Here is a 9,617-nt window from a genome sequence, read left to right as displayed (position 1 = left end):
AATCAGATGATCTATTTTATAAAATGATATTTCTGTCAAATCACTGTAATAAAGAAGAAAAATATTACACTGAAAGGGATCTGTGTGTTTTATGAAAATCATATCAGCGTCAACATCAAACAAATCAATTACAAAAATGCATTGTCAGCGCAGGATGATGTTGCGTTTTGTACATGAGTGTGTGTTTGTGTCACTGTGAGTGTGTGAGGCTTGTGAGGGCTCGCAGTTGAAGCGGCAATGCCACATTAGTGTCTCTGTGCCACTGCGGTGCGATGACATGGGGAGGTGGTGTCAGGACACTCTGAGCTACGCCGGGGGCCTTCAGCAGCGACCACAACTCCTCCCCTCGTGTTACTATAGCAACGAGGTCCTCCTCATCAGAGCACCAGGCAACCGATCCGCTTCTGGTTACAGTTCTTAGTTTAGAGAGGAACAGAGACACCCTAAAAAGAAAAACAAAACACACACAAATGATATCAGAACATTACAAAGTCCTGGATGAAGAAAAGAAAATATTGCATCTTTAAAAAGAGTCTGTTACCGAGGTATGAGGTCATGTGACCGTGACGCCAGCTTAGCGAGAGCGCTCATTAAAGTGTTGATGACTTTAGGGGCCGGGCAAACCGTTCCAGTTGGAGGGGCAGACGAAGTGATCTCAAACAGCACCGCCTCCAGTGCTTCAAAACAGGAAGTGATGAGGCTCACGGAACAGCGAGAGTCACATGACACAGAGAGGTACTCTCCCAGCACCCACACCTGAGAGACAAACAAGCTCAGTGCTGTTTCCGCATCAGGTTTTGAGCAAATGCTGAAATGTGAGAAGCACTGGGTTTTTGCACATAACCCAAGATACACAGAAGAGTCAGCACTCTCTTTACCACATGTGTATAGAGTTCCTCTTTGCTGTAGACGTTGGCTGTGCTTCCAGCAAACTCCAGCAGCTCGTGGGACTGGTTCACGACCAGAGAGGGGTGGAGCTTACATAGCCTCAACAGGTGGCAGCTGAACACCCTGCAGAAACAGTGAGAAGTGGTTGGAGCGAGTGAGTGAGGAGATGAAGATGAGAGTGAGGCAGCCAGCAGCGCTTTAGTGTTTCGGTGTACCGGTGTATCTCTTTGATGTACGCAGGGATGTTAAGGAGCAGGCTGCTTCTCTCCAGCATCACCAGAATCAAATGAGCCAAAAGCTTCTCGTCAGCGATCTGAAAGAGACGCGCGACATATTTTTTTAATAAGGTGTATATTGTAAACTGCAACACAGCAAGTACAGACGCAACGAATTTGTAAAGAATGTCGAATCTTTTCACCGTAACAATTGTGTTGAAGAAAACGTGCAACAACACGGGGACCGTCCGAGCACACTGAGTGACTCTCGGCCAGTCAGCAGCTTCAACCAGCAGCTCGTGGAGCGTGCTCAGTCGGTCAATTGTGTCACCTAAACAGGGAGATACAAAATTACAATGATTTCATTGGCTAGAGCATAATTTAAGAAGCTACCTGCCCCTGCTGCTTAGATTTAAACAGAATTACAGAAGAAACAAAAAGCAAATATACTGTGTGTGCAGTGAAGAGAAGACAGGAAAGCAGGGAGGAGCCTTGGGTCAGAGCAGACCTGGAACAGTTTGGCCTTTTATTCTTATTTGATTTCCTTCTGTTCTGTGACTTGTCCTACCTGAGCCTGCCTCCGTTCGGAGCACGAAGAGGAAAAGCCCTCTGAAAGAAGGGTTTCGAAATGCATCCAGTGACACGAAGCTGCGACCGACTGGCTCAGAGATGGGCAAACATGTGGACCTGTGACACATGAGACCCAGTGAGACAGGGATAAAAACTGTGCATGTAACCAAATCCCTGTGGGAAGCAGTTTTTCTCCTGCGTGTGCCTGAACCTGTGCTGCAGGACCAGCGTGGCAGAGAGACAGGGCAGGTCAAGCAGGGTGTGAAGCAGCTCCACCGCAGTTCCAGTTGTAACCATAGAGGGCAGCAGATCCACAAAGTCGTCCACCATCGCTGGACTGTCCCATGCTAAAAACTACACAGAAAAAGAAAACATGTAAGGAATAAAAAGCACATCCACAATCTAACAATTGTTGCACATGTTTTCTCAGCTTTTCACCTTCAACAGATTTGGAAAGTAGAGCGTGTACTGTGGAACCCGAAGCTCTATGCTTTCCACGTTAAGTCGAAGGAAGCGTAGAAGCTCGTGTGCCAGGAATGGGTCATTGAAAAGCTCCGTAGGAAACCGACCGAACACCACCTTCCACACGTTCTCACAGTCCACTGCAGCCATCTCGCCTGATCGGATACAAATAAACATATTCAACCTTGCACGCACAGAAAAAGGGGTCATGTATGATGTCATCGTGTGAGCAACCAATTTACAGTGAACACACGTGACCCTGTTTTCCGTTCTAAACTTGTGGCAGCTGCGAGCACATGTTGCTGTGTATGCGCACCGTGGTTGAGGTAGAACTGTGCTATGGGCAGCAGGACTCTGGCATTCGACAGCTCTGAGCTGAGGCGACCAAAGAGAGCCTTTATGCAGGGGAAGGTCCTGTAGACCAGCGAGGCGTCCTCAGCACACACGCAGTCCAGGATGCACACGGCCTCCACCAGACACTGAAACAGGAAACAGGACACAAGGGCAGCAGAATAAATCTTGATAACACTGCAGAACTTTCTTTTGGTTAACACCAGTGGTTTCTCTAATGCAGGGGTGTCAAACATAAGGCCCTAGGGTTAGAATCGGCCTGCCGAGGAATCCAATCCAGCCCACTAGAAAATGTGAAGGAGGGCTTAGTTTTTACACGCTAACTACATTTTCGTAGCTTTTACAGCTTTTCCAACCGATAAAAACCTCAGTCATGGCCAATCATACTGCACTAAAAAACCAAAGTAATAGATAAACGTCTTAATGACAGAAGAGTTCCTCTTTTTTATTATCTACAACAGAAATGTCTTTTTTTTATAGTGGGTCTGGAGTTTAAAAAAAGATTCTCTGTACACGTCTATTCCTTACAATTTAATCATGCTGACAGGTTTCCTCCACTTACTGCAGCTGCATTTCTCAATTGTGTCAAAAATCAGAGATGCACTGTTGAAACTGCACTTCTTTTCTCTTATATGAAGCTATCTGAGGGACTCGGTGCAGTTAAACAACACAGGAAGGGGAGTTTTCTCTGGTCTGGCCCCTTTCAGGTCAGAGTGGGCTGTGACGTCAAGGGGTGATGTCACCGCCCAGACTTGATGTCTGGTTCAGCAACATTTATCCCCAAATGAAGAATGACTGAGCACTTTATGCACTCAACAGCTGTAAACAACCTCCAGAGGGATACATTCCACCTTCCCTTTGAGTCACTAATTCACATAGTTTGGCTCTTTTTTGTTTTGACATGTTTCTATTTATTTACATTATACTGCAAGTCATTCCCAAACTGTGTTACATATCCACAGAACTCAGAAAAACAAGTCAAACTGTGAGCTTGTATCAGCAAACAGCAGTGCATCTTACAACACCATTGTGTGGAAGTGTAACGCAAAGAATGTAAAATGTAATTAGGGGGTTAGGGGCAGAAAAGGACAGTGTAGATCAGCAACTGAGCCAGACTAAGCCAAGCATCCTATCTAGGTCTCCTTCTTTCAGCCTGACTTCTTAAACAGAACACCAGGAGGCGCTCTTTACTACAACACAGTGAACAGGAAAAGCTACAGTTATCTACATCAACACTGTGGCTCTTAGTTTAAGTATTAAAGGAAGTCAGGCTAAAAGTGTCTAAAAGTGATTTAAACCCCTCAGTTTTACAAACTGCACCATGAAATGTGTTTCCATAGTGATAATAAATGATCTGCAGACTCACCGCTTTTTGCAGTTCTGTATCGGTCTTCTTGTGTGCCTCTGATGGAAAGAGAACAAATAAAGATCCGTGCATGAGGAATTCTGCTACGCGTCTCACTTTTCTCTCACCCGGTGCAATTTAATGCGCACACACTCACTGCGGTCGCTCTGTTCGATGAGGCGCTGGCAGTACTGGAAAGCCTTCTCTCTGAGACGCTCCTTTGGAGGCAGCAGTCGGCTGGAGGAGGACGTCGCCGAAACCATAGAAACTACGGACCCGTCCACCTCCGATCGGTCATCTGTGACAACGTGTAACGGCTTGGGAATTAGAGGTCGTGACCTTCTCGGTATAATGATTCGTGATTAAGGTCTATATCCGATTGCTCCGAACACATCAGGAGTCGGAGTTAAATTGTGTTTCTGATGATGTTAAGTAGAATCACTACAGGTTAGTAAAATGCCTCATGCCTCGACTGAAACCTACTGTTGCGGTCTCTAATTTCACCTCTTAGAACACACAGAAATGAAAGAAATCAACACAAATGTGCTCATATTTTTGTGATGTTAATCAAAGCTTAGTTACAGTATTCTTAAAGTGTACCATGCAAGGGATCAAAAGAAGCATTATTAGACCACATTAGCTAGTAATAACTTTGATATACACTTTCATTTTAGGAACCTTGTTTTCTTTGCTCATATTTCAGACTCCAGTACTGTGAAGCAGGATTTGAGGCTCTGTAAGCTAACATCAAGTTTAACCCTTGGATTTCAATATCATGAAGGGCGTTCCCATCTTACTGGGATTCACCATCATAGCACCCACAGCACAACCTGCTCCAGGACAGATCCACATGACTACCAAAATACCACCTATTGACCCTGCTGCACAGACAGTGACAGGATCTCCCTTTTAGAGACCGTCTAAATCCCGACAAGCATCAATAAGAGACACAAATTCTCAACACAGGGAGCATTACTCCAGTCCAGGTTTGAAAGAAAAGGGGACACTGGACTTTCACTGTTTTAGCCATAACAGATCAGCTCCCTGATAGCAACACCCTGAACCGCTGTTACATGCAGGACGGATTCATGCTTCTGTGCTGTTTACACCAAATTCTGACCATCTGAATGTTGCTGCAGAAACTGAGATGTAACCGGGCAATGTTTTCCCGATCATCTTTTGTCCGATTTTGGTGAGCATGTGTGAATTGTAACCACACTTTCCTGTTCTTAGGTGACAAGAGTGGCACTCGATACGTTCTTGTGCTGCTCCATCTCATCTGCATATTTTGGTTGCAACGAGTTGTTATTTGACTTCTAAGTCTTGTAAACTTGAAGCGTCCTGACAATTCCGTCTTCCACAAATGACTCGATTTTCTTTTCATTTTCCTCAAATTTGTATTCTTGTGGGACATTTATGGGTTTAGCCGTATCCATGTTTGCGTTTGGTCACGCCTCTTTTACATTAACCAGCTTTTAGCTTGATTTGGAAAATCTTGGCTGACTTGTCAGGCTGACGCTGCTCAGCAGAACTATGGTATAGCCAGGTAGTAAAACAGATCTCAGGGATCTGTTGAACTTTCTTTGGTAATCTGTAACTGTTTCCGTGCCAAATTATACAATTAAATCATTGCGAAAAATGTATGCCAGTTCAGAGTGATCAGAATATTAAGCTCACATAAATCCTTTACAGTTTTGGTAAAAGATTCAAAACGCCATCAGATTACAGTTTTATAATTCATGCTTACAAAAACATGTTTTGACCGTGTGGAGAAAGGCCAACCATCACTGCATGACTAAGACTAGCTTCATATTTTGTTTGTATCTTCGAGCCAGTCTGTGGGCGACACTGATTTACCCAAATCACTCATATCGGCATCTGTTTGTATCAGTGGATTCTGTATGAGGCCAACTGGACTGGATGAGTCACACTGACAATGTAAACAAAACAGCGTCTACGTTAAAACTGAACAAATTCACTTTGTTAACAGCAAACCGATGAACTGGCTCTCTGTGCACACAGGACTCATTAAGATCTTTAGCTTTAACATGAGCTCACTACCGAGGGCTAGATGTAAGTAACCATACACGTTTGAGAAAGTGACGATTATCACTGATGACACAATGACTAATAATTGTCGGAATGCTATTATAAGAAAGCAACACAGTCAAATTAGGGTCAAAGACCACAAACATCCAAACACAGAAGTTTCAAGATGAAATTGAACTTGCCGCCCACACTTTACACAACACATGCAATGTGTGGCTGTGTGGCATTTGCAGTTCAGCATCTCACCCTTAAAAGTGGCTGCTGTCAGAGCATATTTGATCATGATTAGGACCTCATAAGAAAAATTAGGGGAAGGCAAATGACTGTGGAAAGAGGAGGTTAAAAGTCAGAGATTATGATTTCTGATTAGAGACTTGTTTGTTAGTTAAAGTTTAGAGTTGTGAATTGATCTGTACCGCCTCCAGTTAAAGAACAGTGGGGGAGTTCAGCTTATTTAATTCTTAGAATCAGGCACATGCAGGGAAGGTTCACAACCTCTCATGTCTTACCATTTGAAAAGGAGTGGGAGACTGACAGGCTGAGTTGTAGCCTGTTTGCTGAAGATGATGAAAACACAGAGCAGGTCATCTGAGACTTAGTCATATGAAGCAATAACAGCCCTAATACATCCTACCTTGAAGCAAAGGCTCCTCAAAAAATAGAATAGTCATTCTTGGAGAAGTATTATACGGCCATTCAAACACCTGCCATTTAAGCTAGTTTATAACTAATAGAAGCAAAAATGGCTCAGATGGGCAGAACTGTGGAGCTGTTTGTAAATAGAAACACATAAAAGTGTCACTAGCATATTAAAGCAAATGGTCATACCTGCATCTACTGTGCTGCAGCTGGAATGGTAGGTGAGAAGCCAATGACGCAGCATGGAAAAGGAGTAGACGTTCATCCACTGGTCTTCAGTGAAGCCCTGACCCACACATAGGACAGTGAAGAAATCTCCGGACACAGACCCATCCAGCTCTGCTATAGGCACCGGCTGACAGTGGGAGAAGGGAAAAAATCCACAAGCAATCCAGTTTAGCTTTACTAACTTATATATTCACTAGTTCATTACCTTCCTGGAAGAGTCACAAGCTTAATGTAATCCTATACTTGCTAATACTAATAATACTTACCTAACTTACCTAATACTTGCTCAATATGAAAATTAACTGCTCACCTGACGGGATCTGGGCCCCGTGAAGAATCCTCCAGAGGAAGTCCCGACTCCCTGCATGACGCTAGCATAACGCAGCCAATCAACAAGCTTTTTGCTTACAAGGGTCATTTGATCTGCAGACAGTCAGAATTGGAGAGAGATCTGAGTGCAACTCTCTCCAGTGCAAACAACTTAAAGCAATAAGATAAGACACACGGAGGTGAATCCAGAGGTTTCCCTTTACCCCTCATTATCACTCTTCTCCAAATTAACTGTACTTTGAAGGACTAAACAGGCTTGAAAACACACAAAAATTTTCTTTATATACATTTTAATTTTATGAAATTACCAACAAACATAACACAGTGTGTTCTACACTGTATGAACAATTAGTTGGTGCACATAGCAGATGCAGGAAGTGATGTGGAATTATTTTTTACAACATTTGATAAAAGTCCAGATCTGTATCTGTATGTCCCGCTACCTTCGCTGAGGCACTCTGGGCTGTGTGTGAGGACGTTGTTGAGGACTGGCAGGGTGTGCATGAGCGAGTGAGTCGGCCCTTCAGACGGTCGACTCTCCAGATTGCGAAGGAGTTGAGTGCAGAGAGATGAAAGATCACCCTTGGATACAGCCTGTCAGGATTAAAAGTGTGAAAGAAGATTGCATTAGATAATGCCTTTAAAAAAGCCCAACAAGTAAGACACACACACACATACAACACAAACTGGGACTGTGTTACTAAATGTCTTCTATATTTAAAATTACAACAATACTGGCTAATTATTTTTCCAATATCCTGAGCTGAAAAAGGATGTGGTGAGTCTTTTAAATACATGTCTCACAGTAATGAAGAAGTAGGCTCAACCACACAATTTCAGTTCTGCCCACCTGTGAGAGCAGCAGACCAGCAGCGTGACTGTTCAGCTGACCGAGATTGTCCTGGTTGTAATTCAGCTCCTGACCAGTGAGGGGCAGCGTTTCTCTGAGCACAGCGGTGCTCAGCACCTGATGCTGCTCCGCAGGTGATGAGAGAAGCGCTACAAACCTCTTCTGGAGCTCTAAAGGCAGCCTTGGGTTGACGACAGCAGAAGAGAAATAAGACAACGCACTTATTTATCCCACAGTGATGCAGACCCAAGACATTTGGCTTGACTTGCTTTTTAATAATTATATTAAGCTGAGGGATAGATTTAAACATTATTACAACTTTAATTAAAAGTGTGGGAAGAAAGGGAAGCTGCTGTTTACTGTGAAAAAAAGACCACATGGAAAGTGAGAGGCTGAACTGTTGAAAACACTGCCTTTGAGAACACAGAGCAAAGGAACAGCAACTTGCAGACATAACAGCAAAATGTAAGACCTGACATTTATTCGTTTGAACTGCTGATTAGTGGAACTCTTAACGCTTAGGTGGTCACGGTGGATGAAACATAGTTTAGAGGTTGTTGCAAGCAAACAGATGACATAGGTGCTGATAAGATGATAGGCGCTGAGAGCAGAGGAGACCACGGCAGTGTGGAAATGTGGGTGTCTGATCACCGATTTCAACTCCGCCCCCAGTTTCTAGGCGTCCTGACTAAACCACAATCCCAAAGTTTTCAAAAGGAAACAGACATCGTGCACAGGAAGTGCTACTGAAATTGACAATAAAAAAAATGTAGTGTTTGCGTACCCTGAATCTCTGACACTAATGAGGAAAGAGTGGGAGGAGGGAGTGAAAAAAGTGGGTTTAGAGAAAGAGATAAGTAGCTTAAGTTATAAGAAATGAATACACAAAGGTGGAGATGAATCATTAAGTTTAAAATGTAGAGCAGTGAGAATGAAAACTGGTATCAGCTCATCCACGACATGAAGTATGAGAGGCGTGGGTGGGAGTTCTTACGTTCGGGTGTACTTGGTGGCAGAAAGGATGAGGTGCAGCCTCTGCAGGGAGTCCACTGTGTCGTGACCGAGCTCCTTGCCCTGAAGCATCTTCATTAATCTGCTGTAAAACTTCTGCAGCTCAGACTCCTGAATCTCTCTGCAAACGACAGAGTGCGGCTGGTTTTGATCTCTTTAAAGACCCCTGACAGATCTCACGGAAGCTAAACACTCGTTGAAAAAAATAAAAATAAAACTCTGACAGAGTTATGTGACAGCGAACACATTTCTTTCTACTCAAGTTAAAGTCGCGAACGCTTTAAAGAGCCCTGAGAAGAATGTATCTTTAAAGTGCGTTTGAATAACATGGAGATATATTCAACATGCTAGCTAGCTTTAGTTTCAGTAGCTAAACAGATTAAAGGAAAGCGAAATGCGGGGAGAAAAAAAGAAAGCTATCCTTTCATTCTGCCCTTACCTTGCTTGTTTAATTAAACTCTCTGAAGCGTGAGAATACATTTTGAAAGAATATTATTCTGCCACATCTGTCTGAAGCGGAAGGTAAACAGTCCGTTTGCTAATCGAGTCCTGACTGGAATCACATGACGTGACTTTAGTTCCGCTAATGAACTAAAACCACTGCCGGACTCTCCCACTCCGTTTGTATTCAAACAGTTTAAAGAAAAAGTGCACGGTGGCAGGCATATAATACGGACGA

General features: G+C 43.5%; 1 protein-coding gene across 1 annotated transcript; it reads right to left on the bottom strand.

The window, feature by feature from the left end:
- Window positions 1-90: 90 nt before the first annotated feature.
- ap5z1 (adaptor related protein complex 5 subunit zeta 1) lies at window positions 91-9,466 on the bottom strand. The gene is made up of 18 exons (XM_085351465.1): window positions 9,378-9,466; window positions 8,922-9,059; window positions 7,928-8,108; window positions 7,521-7,671; window positions 7,058-7,170; window positions 6,709-6,874; window positions 6,390-6,437; window positions 3,989-4,129; window positions 3,853-3,890; window positions 2,452-2,614; window positions 2,112-2,290; window positions 1,885-2,027; window positions 1,672-1,790; window positions 1,307-1,434; window positions 1,104-1,201; window positions 879-1,011; window positions 542-756; window positions 91-443 (listed from the first exon to the last, which is right to left on the bottom strand). The coding sequence occupies exons 1-18, from the start codon at window positions 9,416-9,418 to the stop codon at window positions 191-193; spliced, it is 2,448 nt and encodes an 815-aa protein (XP_085207591.1). The 5' UTR covers window positions 9,419-9,466; the 3' UTR covers window positions 91-190.
- Window positions 9,467-9,617: the final 151 nt, after the last annotated feature.

This window comes from Diplotaxodon limnothrissa, linkage group LG4, assembly GCF_057381915.1.
Source record: "Diplotaxodon limnothrissa isolate DT_005_m linkage group LG4, D_limnothrissa_male_GT1.1, whole genome shotgun sequence".
In the NCBI taxonomy this organism is placed as follows: Eukaryota; Metazoa; Chordata; class Actinopteri; order Cichliformes; family Cichlidae; genus Diplotaxodon; species Diplotaxodon limnothrissa.
Note: the sequence above shows the minus strand (reverse complement) of the source record. Positions and strands in the feature narration are given on the sequence as shown.

Bases quoted from the DNA above. Each gene is read 5' to 3' on its own strand.
- ap5z1 (XM_085351465.1), bottom strand. From the start codon at position 9,418: ATGTATTCTCACGCTTCAGAGAGTTTAATTAAACAAGCAAG. The intron at 8,109-8,921 runs GTAAGAACTCCC...CGTCAACCCAAG, and splicing joins GCCACCAAGTACACCCGAAC to GCTGCCTTTAGAGCTCCAGA. The intron at 2,291-2,451 runs GTGCGCATACAC...GTATCCGATCAG, and splicing joins ACAGTTCTACCTCAACCACG to GCGAGATGGCTGCAGTGGAC.